This window comes from Ceratotherium simum, chromosome 28, assembly GCF_057802395.1.
Source record: "Ceratotherium simum simum isolate JZ-2026a chromosome 28, ASM5780239v1, whole genome shotgun sequence".
NCBI classification, from domain to species: Eukaryota; Metazoa; Chordata; class Mammalia; order Perissodactyla; family Rhinocerotidae; genus Ceratotherium; species Ceratotherium simum.
In genome coordinates, this window is record NC_141927.1 from 34964391 (window position 1) to 34979196 (window position 14806).

Here is a 14806-nt window from a genome sequence, read left to right on the forward strand (position 1 = left end):
GGCCAGAGTAATGAATGCATTTTTAGTATCCAAAGGGAAAGGGTGGTATCATCTTGAAAAGATTAAGCTTGTTTCCAAATGTAGCGGACAGACAGCTTCCACCACCACTCGGCTACTCTCCCCTGAAATGTCTGCCCACCTCCTCATAGGTGTGGTCTGGCTGCAGACTGCCCTCTGTCAGCTCTGCCATCAATGCACTTCAAACTAATCTGGAAGCTTCCCTGCAAGAGTCTCTTCCTCTCCTTCCCTTCTGGGCCTCAAGCCCCACATCTGTAAAACAAAGGACGTTAAGAAAACACAGCCTCCTGGCACTGACTCCTGGAAGGAGAAGGTAAGTGGGCACACACTCCATTGCAGAAAACACAGTGATGCAAACCGCTGGTCCACACACTGCCCGGGACACTAGGGACTGACATCTCCTTCTTCACCCCACCTTCTTCGCTTTCTACTAATTAATGAATTCTTAAAATCCCTTAGGAACCATCTCCTTCCTTCACTGCTTGACAGATGTGACCTGTAGCCTCACAGGTGTACACAGCAGGTTCCTCAGAGACCCTGCAGCTGGCTCCACATCAACCTCTCCCATATCAGTCAGGTCTCCTGGGACTGGCAGCCCAACTCCACCTGGGTGCATTCCCCTCACTGGGGAATGGGAGGGAGGCACGCACGCACGACATCTCAGTTTTCCCACTTGTCGGAAGGAGCTAAATATTTGCCCTGCCGACATCACGGGTGGTTGTGAGGCTCAAATAGGCAGCGTGGGTGAAAGTGCCCACTCCCGCCTCTCTAAAGTACTAATCAAATGTAGGGAATTATAAACATTGTGCTCTGAGTCACTCCTTGATAGCACTCCTGGGAGATTTTGGTAATTGGAGGCAGGAAGAGACAAACTTACTACCTTTACAAAGGTATTTCTCACTATCCATCTCCAAACCCTCTACTCTAGACTTAGCTGCCCCATATGGTGACCACTAGCCACCGTGGCTACTGAGCACCTGAAATGTGGCTAGTGCAAACAGGGATGTGCTAGAAATGAAACATACACACCAGATTTTGAAAACTTGGTATGAAAAAAGAATATAAACTATCTCAATAATTTTTTTTTTTTTTTTTTTTGGTGAGGAAGACCAGCCCTGAGCTAACATCTGATGGCAATCCTCCTCTTTTTGTTGAGGAAGACCGGCCCTGGGCTAACATCCGTGCCCATCTTCCTCTGCTTCATATGGGACACCGCCACAGAATGGCTTGACAAGCGGTGCATCGGTGTGCGCCCAGGATCCGAACCTGTGAACCCTGGGCCGCTGCAGCAGAGCGCGTGCACTTAACCGCTGCGCCACCAGGCTGGCCCCTCGATAATTTTTTATATTGATTGCATGTTTAAATGATAATATTTTGGATATATTGGGCTGAATCAAATATATTATTAAAATGTAAACAAGTGAATGAATTAATAAAAATGAATTTCACTGTCTTCTCTTTACTTAATTTCAAACATGGCTACTGGAAAATCTAAGATTACATGTGGCTTGTGTTATATTTCTACGGGACAGGCCAGTTCTAGGCAACCTCCACGCTCCGACCAAGTGTTTCTTCTTTGCCCTTCCTCCATCTTCAGCAGGCCAAGCTTTCCTAATCTCTGAGCCTCACCTCAAAAAGCCACCTCTTCCAAACGGTATGGAGATTCCTCAAAGAATTAAAAATAGAGATGCCCTATGACCCAGCCATCCCACTACTGGGAATCTATCCAACGAACCTGAAATCAACAATCCAAAGAGGCTTATGCACCCCTATGTTCATTGCAGCATTATTCACCATAGCCAAGAAGTGGAAGCAACTTAAGTGTCCCTCGACTGATTATTGGATTAAGAAAATGTGGTATATATATATACAATGGAATACTACTTAGCCATAAAAAAAGACAAAATCGTCCCATTTGCAACAACATGGATGGGCCTGGAGCATATTATGTTAAAAGAGAAAGACAAACACTGTATGATCTCACTCATATGTGGAATATAAACCAACACATGGACAGAGAAAACTGTACTGTGGTTACCAGGGGCAGTGCAGGTGGGGGTTGGGCACAAGGGGTGAAGGGAGTCATATATATGGTGATGGACAAACAAAAAAATGTACAACCCAAAATTTCACAATGTTAAAAACCACTAAAACATCAATTAAAAAAAAAAAAAAAGCCACCTCTTCCACAAGTCTTTCTTGGGGTTTCCAGCTGAGGATCTCATCTCTCTGAATTTCCAAAACACCATGGGATTGCAAGCTCCTTAAGAGCACACTCTATACCTGAACTAACGTTTGTTAATACCGTTAGCACCTAATATGTACACAGCAGATGCTGACACATTAGTTAACTAGATGAATAAATGAATGAAAGAAAGGCTGATTGAAAAGAAACTGATGTAGTTCCTCTTGCAGAAAAGAAGCTGAGAATGCCAGAGAAAAGCAATAGTCAAGTACTCCTGGTTCGCCAGCCAATTCTATTTCAAAGCAAACCAACTGAGACAATTTCTAAACATCTTGATTTCTCAGAATTGAGGAAGTAACACCAAAACATTAATTCCTTTAGACGGGAATAAGACTGACTTCTTAACAGAAATGGTCGCTTTTCCCAAAAATGAGCATTCTCTACTCACTGTTGAGAGTTGACAGGGTAAGGTCTTAATAAACATCTGAACAAAGTTATGCAGCTCAGCTTGCAAAATTTTAATTGGTCCAAGGGAAATGCTAATTATTAAATTTTGAGTCCCCGTAAAAACGTTTCCAAATGTCCTTGGGAGTGAGGTATATAAAAAATTAGTAATTATAAATGAAACACTAACGGATGCAACATAATCTAGGAAACTTTGCTATTGAAGACAGGATGGACTAGTGGACCACCACCATATTCTTGGCATTGTTCACCCAGGTGAGGGCTATTTACTTGGGGACCAAATGTAGCTTCTTTAATTGCAAGGGGAGTGGTAGTGAGGAGAGAATTTCTGTTTAAGGTAGATGCAACCCCAGGGGGAAAAGCAAATATTCTAGCCCAAGTCTGGTATTTAATCCCTCTGGAAACCCCAGAATCTTCTCTAAAGCTCTACATCTGGACTCCCACCAGTCCCTGCTGCATTCAGACTTTTTACAAAGCTCTTGGGAAGATAAATGCAAGACAAATTTCCCAAGAGGAAATTAAACTCATCTCAAGTGAGGCCTTTTCAGAACAAAACATTTGAATCAATTCTCTCTACCACCTTTTCCTCCAGCAGCAACAGGCTCAAACTTTCCTAGGAAGATCTTAACTAACAGCCATTTTGATGAAGGAGATTAAAAAACGGTGACAAGAAGAAAGCATTCAGAGAAGCTGGTTGCTAAAACGCCAAGCTCATAGGAGTAAATCTATTTTAGGAGTCTTGTTTTGGGTCAACACCCAAAACAAGCAAAAAGCATACAACTAAAAGCAAAACCCCATGGACTTTTCTTGGTCTCCATGGCTAGAGTCTACCTACTTAATGCTCAACTCAATTTTCCTGCCCTCTGGAGTTGGCCAGGAATAAAGCTAGCCCAGGCTCAGGGATGCCTGGGTATTCTCATCCTCTCCCTCAAGAGGGGTGGGACAACAGCCATCTGCGATGCTCTTCTTCATGTCTTCCTGTGTTTTTGCTTCACTTGCTATTCTAAGGACGCCTAACGGAACTTTCTAACATTCTCCATGGCGAGAGGCCAAGGAAAAGAAGCACTCAAGACTGTCTACTTTGGAACCAAAGGAAGTGGTGCCCACTCTGGCCCAAATCCCATTTGTGAAAATGCCTCAACATGGACATTTCTACAGGCCTGGTAAAAGCAGGCAGCGAAGGCACACATGTCCAAGAGGCTCTCCATCCGGACGGCCCTCATTAAAAAGCTGACACTCAGCTATGACTAAGAGTAAATGCAACAGATATTTCAAGGAGCTCCCCACTGATGCAGCACACAACCACCCCAGCTGGAGCCGGGCCCCAACATCCTCCCTGTCCCCAAACACCCTGTGCTCCTCTGGGGGTCAGGGGAAACCCCAGGCTTCTCCCACCCAACTGGGGGGAAATATGTAAACAAGTCATTAGGGAGGCAGGTCATGGGTACAGACGGTTGGCAACGGCTCTCCCTTGGTCACTGAAAGGAAGGGAGATGACCCAGGCTTGGGGGCAATTAGCCAGACAGAGGCACGTCCCACGGGGCCCTGCTACTTAGCTTTAAACAAGCCTCAGAGAGGAAACCGGGAGCCTGGGCCAACGGGGGAAAATGGCCACCTTCTGCTAAACAGTCTCAAGGCTAAGGTTCTACAGTTTAGATGGTATTCCAAAAAAAGCGCTGGTCCGGAGGTGCAAAGGGCAGGGCACATGTGCGGAGGAAACAGGCACGTTAATTACCATGTCTAGAGAAAGTGCGATTTCATTACAGCCTCCAAAACTACCGCCCAAAGGAGGAAACCAGAGCGGTGTTTTCAATTTGAAAGAGACTGGAAAGGAGAGGGTGAGAGAGACCAACTCGCCCCACCCTGCCGCAACTTTGGGCCATAAGGTGCTTTCCTACCTTAAAGGATTTTACCAAAACCTCCTCAACAATCCCACCCCTGCTTTCAAACCTGGAGCCGTTATTTAAGTGGCAAACTGGCCCACTTCAATTTCCGGGGACTGCAGCCCAAACAGCTCCTTAAAACGCAAAGGAGCACGCAACAGCCCCCGCCCCCATACACACCCTCGGCCGCCGCGCACGGGCTCGCTCCAGGGAGGGTGGAAAAGGGACGCGTGACGCCACCGCCGGGCGGCCGGAGACCGGACGGCGGGCTCCGGACAGAGTCCGACGCTCCCGCTGCTCCAGCTGTAACTGAAGGGACGAAAAAGCAACGCTTTGGTTCCAGAAACATCCGACAGGGACAGTTGTGGGTCAGACCCATGGCCAAAGAGGCCACCTCTGGCAGATGAACCTTTCGCAAGTGACACCCCCTAAGACCTTGGCCCTATCTCCTACGATCCTGCCCACGATGCCTCTTTTCTGCACAAGCTAGAAAGCACCACCACCATCTGATCCTAAATAACCCGAGATCCAGGGTAACCTTCTTTTCTCCCTCAATCCCAAAGCCTCCAAGTCTTAAGAAATTTTACAGAGGAAGGTGGTAAGGACCAGTCGAAGAATCTCAGTTTTAATCTGGGGGAGAGAGAAGGGAGGAAGAGGGATGTTAATAATGTGGCTGCGGTGTACCCGTGTGGGGAGAAACGGAACCAGATGTGGCCGCTACATCTGGAAAATGGGGGGAAAAGTGTTGGGGGTGAAAGACCCCCAGAAACTTTTAAATGGATGAACAGCTTCCGGGCCCAGAAAAGAGAAGCTGGTCTCACACCCCCTCCCCAAAGGCGGCTGGCTGCCTTCATAGGACATGTGTTAAATGAACTCCATCTATAACGTCCATAAATTCCTCTGCAGATGAGGGTTCTAGCCCCTCTCTCCCAACCCCAAACATAATGCGAGAGGGGAGCAGGGGGCAGAAGGGTCTGGGCCAGAGAAGCAACATGCATCGCTGCCGAGTGAACCGCACCGGACAAAACCCTCATCCCTTCCCCCACTTCCTAGAACCAGATTGGAACTGAACATTCCCCTCCCCCCGACCCCATAATGGGGCTTAACATCACCCGCTGGGCACCCTCCCCTTCCCCAAACTTCCGACCCTTTCTGAGATGGACTAAATAGAAGATAACCCCCTCTGGAAAAGGGAATTCCTTTCTCGCTCTCCGCTAAAGCAGATGCAGCCATTTGGTGACGACACCTCCTTAAAACCTAATCGGAGAGAAGCTAACCTACTCCTCCAGTTCCTTGCCTCATCATGTGCCCCCCCGCCAAACCCCGACCCCAGACTTTCCCGGAGGTGGAAAAGGACTTAGAAACACCCTGAATTTTTAGGGTTCCACCCAAAGCTACCTGCTGAATTGGGGTGAGTCCCCAATTCAAAAAAGAGACGGAGTGGAATGCAACACACACACACACACACACACGCACACGCGCACACACACACACACTCCCCCTCTCGCTGCCCACTCCCGCCCTCCTCCCCAGTCCGAGGACACTGAGGGCGGCTGCCGCCTTCGCCCCGGCCCTGTCCCTCCCCGGACTCACCGCGGAGCCGCCGCCGCCGCCTCGCCAGCTCCTCAGCGCGAGTTGGCGGAAAAGTTGGGCGGCAGGAGGAGCGGCGGGACGAGCGCGGGGAGGGGGCGCAGAGGCGACGCGAGCGGAGGGAAGGGAGGGGAGACAAAAGGGGGGCGCAGAGCGCTGGGGGGGAGTCGGGAGTTGGAGGGGGGCGGGTAACGAGTAGAGGGAGGCGCCGGATCCGACTGGGCTTCGGTGGGGAGAGCGCGCAGCCGGGAGGCTCCAGCGCCGGGGGCCGCTCGGGACGCCAAGCCCGCCCCGGATCTGGGGGCGCCGCGGCTCTTACCTCACTCGGCGCTGCGGTTCCGCCTCTGGAGAGTCCGCCGTGGCTTGTGCGGGCGCCCGCGTCCCCGGCTCCGGCCCGCCGCCCCCGGGCTCCGCTCGGGTCCTGGCGGGGCCGCAAGAGCCCGGCGGCCGGCGCTCGACTCCCGGTGGCGCTCGGTGCTCGGCGCCTCCAGCTCGGGCGGGAACAATGGAGCCGAAGCTGGTGCCCCGGAGGCGGGGCGGGGGGAGGGCTCCCGTCCGCCGCCCGGGGTCTCCAGACCCTGTGGCCCCCCTTTCCAGAACCGGGCGGCGGCGCCTCAAGCTTCTTGCAGACCGGGCTCCATTGCCCCGGCGCCGCGGCGTGCCCGACTGCAGCCCTGGTACGGTGCGCCCTGCGGGGCGCCCCTCGGACCAGAGAAAAGTCCTCGGTCTCCGCTGCTTTTCCAGCTGCGGCGCGCGCTCGCGGCCGGGGAAGGCGAGGTCGCCGCAATGCGCTAAGCTGAGTCTCGGTCCTCTCCGGACGTTGCCGCCCAGCTCCGGGCACAGCCCGGGCTCCTCCGCGCGCTGCGGCTGGACCAGAGTTCGGGCTCCTGCTCGCTGCCGCCTGCTGCCGAGGCCGCCGCACCAGTGCCCGCAGGAGCGCTCCGAGCGCTGTGCGCCGGCGAGGCGCAAGGGCTCGCTCTCTCACTCCCACCCCGCGCTGGTCCCACCTCCTCCTCCTCCCCCTGCAGCAGCCTGCTGGGCCTTGTAGTTCCCGAGCCGCGGCCCCCGGGAAGGGGGGAGCCGGCGGAGCTGCCTGGAACTCTGCCGCTCCTTCCCTGCACGCTGGTCTCCTCTGGCGCGCGTGCCCCTCCATCTGAGCACCGCCAGGAGGGCGCCCGAATTTCAAGCCGTGGACACATTAACGGGTTAGGGGGTGAGGTTAGGAGACCTGTAGCCCGAAGGTTGTCCGTGGTAGCACGGGCTTTGGAAGTCTGACTGTGTGCCTTGGAGAAATGCTTTTCTCACTCGACATCTCAGTTTTCTCATCTGTAAAAGGGCGATAATAATACTTGCCGCATAGGGTTGAGGATTAAGTGAGGGCTTGGCACATAGTTACTCAAGAAATACAAGCTATTTTTATTCATGAGAAGGTCGAACCCCTCCTCAGACCCTCTCCTTCCATCTCACGTTCCCCAGCTACATAGTTTTGGTTTGGGGGTCCACGGGGAGCTGGGTCCGGTAAATTCTACAGCGCACTTCTTGGCCTCCAGAAGTCTCCAGCCTGCAGTAAATGTTTCGAAAGTAAAGAATAAGTGGAGAGAGCTGGGGGGTGTTGCTAGTTTGGAAATTAATCTGCTCCCACCCAGAGCATTCTCCAGCACTCTATGGAACCCGAGGAAAAGTGGCTAAAATGCCCTTTCCCCTGGGTCCTTCCATAGGATGGTATAATCTAAGTGGTTCCCTAATCCAAATGTACATGAGTCCTCTGAGGAACTTCTGAAAAATACATATTCTTGGACCTGCTCAGACCTGAGGAATCAGGCTGTCCCAGGAAGGAGCAAAGAGTCTGTACTTTTTTTTATGGCTCCGTGGTGCCAAGATGGGGACCACTGGTAGGGTGAGGAGGATGCCACACTAGGTATGAAAGATACCTCCATTCTGGTCCCCTACTTATGAACTGTTTTATTTTGGACGTCATGTGTCTGAAAAAATCAAGACTTGTTTACGTTTCCCCCAGTTGGTTGGGAGTCCCTTACAAGGTTGTCATGAGAATCAAATAAAATAAGGGATGTCAGGGCACCGAAAGTGTCACACAAACAGAAGTCACTATGTAAGTTAGTGATAGGGCCTGTTCCCTCATCCTCACCCCATCTAAACCCACGAGGTTGTGGAAGCTCCAATACTGAAGAAGATACATGCCCCTACACACACAATTTAAGGAAAGGGTCCCTAAGTTACTTCTCTATTTGACCAGCAGGCGAAAGAACAGTGACAAACACAGTGTCATTCACATAGTAAGAGCTCAATACATGTTTATTGACAGACCAAAGAGTAAATATTTAATAAATATTAATTGAATGAGTGAATAAATTTAAAGCTAAATAAGAAGCAGGAACTCACATGTTTGTGAAATAAATGATCTTCAGCCATTGTTTATAGGGTTATTCCCCCTGTAAGTGTATGAGGCTCTGTTTATCCTCCCCTATAGGCTGCCCAGCCATTAAGCCTCCTTTATTTTAAATAATGCTCATTCCAGGCGTGTAAGAAGGCCAAACTCATGCCCCTCCCCTTGCAGAGGCTTTCCCTGCCAACTCCAGCCCTGTCAGACCCCGGAACCCTGCTATACCCCAGGGTTCAAATATCCCAGGGTTCAAATCAAATCAAATACTGATTTGATACTTAACTTAGTTGTCTTTTTTACTCTTTCTCTCTAACTAGCTCCTAAACTATACCAGGGCAAGGATCCCATCTATGTATCTGACGTAGCTCAGGACTCTACTCAGGAGGTGTTTCATTTATATTTGTTGTTGATGGACCTCATGAGGATAACAAACCCAGGTGACCAGAGGAGGCAAAGACAATTTGAAGGAATGTGATTGGGAAGACAAGCCATGGAAAACCCAGCATTTAACTTTAACACCCAACTCCTATTTTCCCTCTTTATTACTAAAAGAGAATATATTACCCTTCCTCTCTATGATTCTTCTAAACCAGGGGGTCTTAAATCCAGTCCTTTTTTCTTTGGTTTGGAAACATTTTAGGAGTATCTTGAACCCAAAAGAGGAGGCTGAAGAATGTGTCCTTGATTTAAACAGAAAGAGAAAGATCTAAATGCCTGTGTGTTTGGTGTTGATGGGCATAGACGCTGATGAACAAATTTCTCTATAGATTTAGCAAGAAACCAAATGAAAGCAAGTGGCCAACTGGATAGCTCTCCATCCCCCAATTCTTGGGGAAACAGCCAAAGACAGCAGAATGGAGAAGGTGAGAAACCCAGGGAACCAATGGGCCATCCACAGATCACAGACATGGCTCCTGAATAACTGAGAGCTGGCTGCTTTTATCCTTCCAGCCCAGCTCCCCTTCTGTGCTACTCATCCCCACCCCTCTTTCTGAAATGCAGACCCTCCACTTCAGGATAGGCCCCAGGCCAATGGAGGGAGAGCATCCCCAGGGCAGCCCTGAGCGGCTGCAGGCAAAGGGGGTCAGCCAGCCGCTCCGCCTGCCTCTGTCCTGCTCTGCGGACTCCTGGCACCTTGCCTCCCCACACAGAAATGTAATCTTCCCTCTGAGATAACAAAGAGCTGGGAGGGTCAGGGAGGATTTGTAGGCCCCTTGCCCTGCCAGCTAGTTGTCTGAGGGGGAGACAAAGGCCCTCGCGCTGGAGGACCTGATAACCAGTTGGGGGCCTGTTGCCTCCTGGATCTGTGGGAGGAGGGGACTGGTGCTGAATGGAACAGAGGGAAACAGAGCTCTCCCCAAAGCCTGATCAGTTCTCTTTGTCTGGGAACACTGCAGAAAATCCCCTCTCTCTTCCTCCTGCTCCTGGTGTCTTCAGGGTTCTTCCACAGAGGAGGGAGCTCCACCTCTCTTCCCAGGTTTCCCCTGCTCCATCCGAGTTTGGTTATTTTAGGGCTCAGCTGTTCCTACCGGGGATGAGCACCCTTACTACGCAGGGTTGGTCCTGCAGAGTTAGCACCTTCTTGTTACAGAAGAAGTAGGAGGAGGCAAGCAGCATCTATGCTGGGGCGAGGCTGGGCCATAGAGCTGCTCCAGCCGGCTTTGGGAGGCCCGCAGTCTGGTGGGACCTGGCAGAGGCTCAGCTCTGAGAGCTGGTTGTAGGAGGGGATTCAGGAGGAGGGAACCGTCTGGGTTTTTCCCTACAAAGTGGATGTTCACAGGTCCCTGGGAGCAGGTGGGTGGCCAAGCCTTTTGCCCCAGGCCCCTGCAGTTAGGGAGCAGCAGTCAGTTACCATCTGGCTGCCATTTGTTGACCCCTGGCTGTTCTCAGCACAGCTTCAGCATATCAGGGAAGGGAGGGTCTTGTTTGGCTCGGTGTTTTTGTAAATAACATTTCACTCTCTCCTACCAACTGGGAGTGGGAAGGGAGCTCGCAGTAGTGGCGGCTCAGCTGTCTGGCCGTAAGGCAACATTTCTTCATTGGTGGAGGGCGAACCTCTCAAGTGTCAGGCACTGTGCTAGGCATGGCGGATCCAAAGATGAAAGGGACCAGAGCACAGTCTCAAGGAGCTCACAGTCTTGTGGGGGAGACCGAACGTTACAGGTAGTGCCACACCAGGGGCACCTGCAGGGTGTTTGGGGAGGAGAGATCAGGAAAGGAGCCGACTCAGGGAAAGTGATGCCTGAATCTTGAAAGATGACAAACAGCGTATGAAAATCCACAAACCCATCTGGGATAATCGAGGAAGGCAGGACTGGAGTACATGCGGCGGTGTTGAAGCTCCGGTACTATCTTGCTCTGAAGGGATGAACTCAGTGCCTGGCATACAGTAAGTGCTCGATAAATGGTAGCCATTGTTTTTATATTTTAGTGCAGAAACTTTCTTTTGGCCCAACACACCTCTTTTGGAGCCTATTTTCCAGGTATTTTGGTGGCATTACTATCCATTCACCACCACCCCCCCAAAATTCTCTGTCCTCCAAGACCCGCTGCAGAAAAGGATATATTTTTCCCATGAATGTCCTCCTTCCTTGCTGACCCTCCAAGATAGGCAGCCCCTTTCATTACAGGTTTTCCTGTGAAACAAGAAGAAAACAACAAGAACACACATGGAGAAACTAACAAGCCCTATAAAACCTCACAGCCATAGTCCCTGGTCTCGGTTTCAGACTCCCTTCAGAAAGCTCACTGCAAACCAGTTGGCCTTTTTTCCTCTGCTTTTCCTCAGAGCTCCCTCAACGCTCCCCTTTTTCTGACCCCAACTTACAAACCCTCTCCCAGTACAAGCCGCTCATCCAAAGCACTATGCTGGGGAGTGGAGGGGTGACGGAGGAGGCAGTAGCAGAACAGTGGACAATTTGCATTTCTGAGGACTCTGCAGGAGTAGAGGACCTGGTTCCTTATGCTTCTGTCCTGCCCAGAGACAAAGATCAAAGTTGCGGGGTTAGACTGGGATTCTTGAGGACTCAACTTTGAAGTGGATTCCATCCAAGGACATGCTAACCAAGTTGCAGATGAGTTCTCCTGGGTCGTTAAGAACTTTTGGTGGTATTGGGATGGGTGGGGTCAGAGAGGAAGAGAATTTAAAAGTAGACAGTTTTCTCCCAGATAGGTTAAAAAAGATAGATATGCATTTTAAAAGACTGGAAGATAAAGGTGTTGGTGAGGGTGTGGGAAAATGAGCACTTAAAACCATTGTTGGTGGGAGTGCTGATCGAACAGCCTCTTTGAGGGGCCATTTGATAATATTTATCAACACTTAATAGGTACATACTTTACATACTCTTTGACCCAATAATTATTCTTCTAGGAATTTAATATACAGATGTACTTGAATACACATAGAAAGACTGTGTATATAATATATATATACAGTGATAATCATTGCTGCAAAACAATGTACATGTCCACTTAGGGGGCTTGGTGAAATAAATCATGGTACATCTGTAAATGCAAAATCGCACATCTGTTAAAATGGATAAGATGGATCTACATGTACTAATATGGAAGGAAAGAGCAAGAAGCTTTCTATTATGTATATAGGAGATCACTTGTGTAAAAAAACACAGGAGCACAGACCCCTGGCATATACAGATACCTACATACATATATGCTTCTCCATCTGTAGATTACCTAGAACGAAACTCACACATACACAGCTGGTAAATTGAATGATTAGGGGTTCAGAGGTGGGAAGGGGACTTTTAGACCATGCCCTTGGACACTATTTAAAAAGTTCATCATGTACCTATATTTTTTCTCTAATTGAATTTTATTATTTTGTTTAAAACAAAACAAAGGTCTATTAGCCAAACTGTTAATAGTGGTTTTCTTTAGGATGTGATTATAGGAGGTTTACACTTTCTTTTTTATGTACCTTTGTATTGTTTGAATTTTCTGCAAGGAGTGTGTTTACAGGGTCATCTGTGTGGTTGAGCAGGTGTGTCCTGTCCTGGGTTTGAGTGTTTTAGGGGCAGAAAATCTGTCTGCTGCTGCAGAGTTACATCTGACCAAAGAAAGTGGCACCTTCTTCCAACTTGCTCAAAGTCACCCTGGCCCTGACCATATACTACTTTTATGGTCAGCAAAATAATAATAATAATTGCATATTCTTTTTTGTGTGTCTGAGGAAGACTGGCTCTGTGCTAACATCCATTGCCAATCCTCCTCTTTTTGCTGAGGAAGATTAGGTCTGAGCTAACATCTGTGCCCATCTTCCTCCATTTTGTATATGGGATGCTGCCACAGCATGGCTTGATGAGTGGTGCATGGGTCCACACCCAGGATCCGAACCTGCGAACCCTGGGCCGCTGAAGCAGAGCATGTGAACTTAACCACTATGCCACCAGGCTGGCCCCGATGATTGCATATTTAGAAAGAGCAAACATACACTGAGCTATATGATTTTATCTTTAGGCAAGAAGAGAGATCGTGAAGAAATGCCCTACCAGGGACAAGTCCATTTGGACAACATTTAAGTGGCCACTCTCAAGCTTTCACAAGACACCCCTAATCCTCACCCATAGTGACCACAACCACCCTCCAAAACGGCCCCTCCTCTGAAGAGAGAGAGAGACCACATGAAAGCTGATCTGAAATCTCAGATGACTGAACAATGCTTTGGGTTGAGAAAGGGCTGGAGACCCCTCTGAGCATTAGTCTTTCCTGAGACCTGCTTTCCTCCATGCCAGCCAGTGCAGAGCCCTTGCAAGGCACCTCTGTAAGGCCTGCCTGAGTCAGCAGTCAGGCCCTCTCTCACAGGGCCTGGCAGCCCGGACGTGGCTTTGGTCAGCTGCTGAAGGAGGGATCTGTAGGCATGTCTTTGCTGAGTCGTCTGGGCGGATTTCTGATGCCTATCTGGAAAGCAATCTGGATGGGTGTTGGGTCCTCTTAGGTCTTCCAGGAAGTCTTTACTAAGGCTAGATAGAGGCTGATAATTCACTGCTATGTTCCTAAAGCCACTTGTTTGACTCTGATAAGTTTCTAAGCATGTGATCTTTTTTTCTAAGAAGTGTAGAGACAATACAAATAACAGTGTTGGATTTGATCTCTCTGCTTGAGACTTTTTTTAATGTTTTCTTTTGAGGCCATAATAGCTAATATTTAATGAATGCTTACTATGAGCAGGCGCCTTGCTAAACACTTTTACACGAGTCATCTCATTTAAACCTCACAACAATGAGACAGATGCTATTGTTAGCTTCCATTTCACAGGTGAGCAAACTGAGGCTTAGAGAGGCTAAATAGACCCCCAAGTGGTTAGGTAAGGGAGCAAGTCTACAAATCCAGACGGTCTGACTCCAGAGCCTTCGTCACCAGCCATTTCACCTCAGGAAAAGAGGCTGCTCTTGATTGACGGTGTCTGCAGAAGGGAATTTAAAACCGCTTTCTTTAAAAATTTAATTATTTAAAAAAAAAGTTTCAACCACACCAAACAGAATTGTAACAGTTTGAGTGTGTGTTTTAAAGAGAACTTGTTGTTAATCTGCTTGAATCAACACTAGCGCCATTTTTCTAAAACAGTTCTACCTTGTAGGATCTTGCGACTCTGTGTGTGTGTGTCTGTGTGTGTGTGTTGAGGGTAGGGAGTGGAGTGCTAGAAAACAAGAGCTGAAATCTGACACCTGTGGGCCCAAGTCTCAGTGTCACTTAGGGGTGTCACTAGGTTTCAGAATCACTATGATTGCTCAAGTTCCACTGGTCCTGTTGGAGGTGTTGTGCGGGAATTACAAGTCAATGCTGAAGCAGGGGCTAGTGAAAATATGGAAGGCATTTTTAAGGAGACTCAACCAGCCAGTGCAGAAACCGTATCTCTGTTATGAATAGGCCCACAGAGAATTGAGATGGAAAGAATCTTTCAAATCAAATGTACGTTCTGCTAGGTATGTTTCAAGTTTATTTTTCATTTTAATCTTTTTTCTTCCCCCCCACCCCTGCCCGCTTATAATTCCATCTCCTTCTGTCTTTCGAAGCTTTGAGTAGAGGAGCAGAGGCAGTATTCTGAGGAGAGAAATGGTTTAGCTTTTTACTCCATGGCCAGCTTAGCTTCACAAGAAACTCTTGTTTGGCTGTCGTGTTTCCTCGCCTCTATAAAAGATCCTAGAAGCAGCCCCCTGCCCCTGCCTTCCCAAGAGTGTAATTAGGGTCACTGGTTACCCAAATTACAGCTGTGCTTAATACTAGGACTCCAAACCAAGGTTTTTA

The 14806-nt window shown here is 49.1% G+C and overlaps 1 protein-coding gene across 7 annotated transcripts in view; it reads right to left on the bottom strand.

Moving 5' to 3' along the window:
* The window catches only part of FGFR1 (fibroblast growth factor receptor 1), a 48632-nt gene extending 41558 nt beyond the window's left edge, over positions 1-7074 (bottom strand). For 4 of the 7 annotated variants that reach the window (XM_087418530.1, XM_087418529.1, XM_087418527.1 and 1 more), the window contains exon 1: positions 6461-7071. Coding sequence is in view for 1 of the 7 variants with exons in the window: in XM_087418528.1 (XP_087274654.1) it covers positions 140-147 (8 nt within the window). In the remaining 6 variants the exon portion in view is untranslated. Of the gene's footprint in view, positions 1-139; positions 271-6460 lie in introns of all 7 variants that reach the window. The other 3 variants (XM_087418528.1, XM_087418532.1, XM_087418531.1) reach the window with 3 other exon arrangements.
* Positions 7075-14806: the final 7732 nt, after the last annotated feature.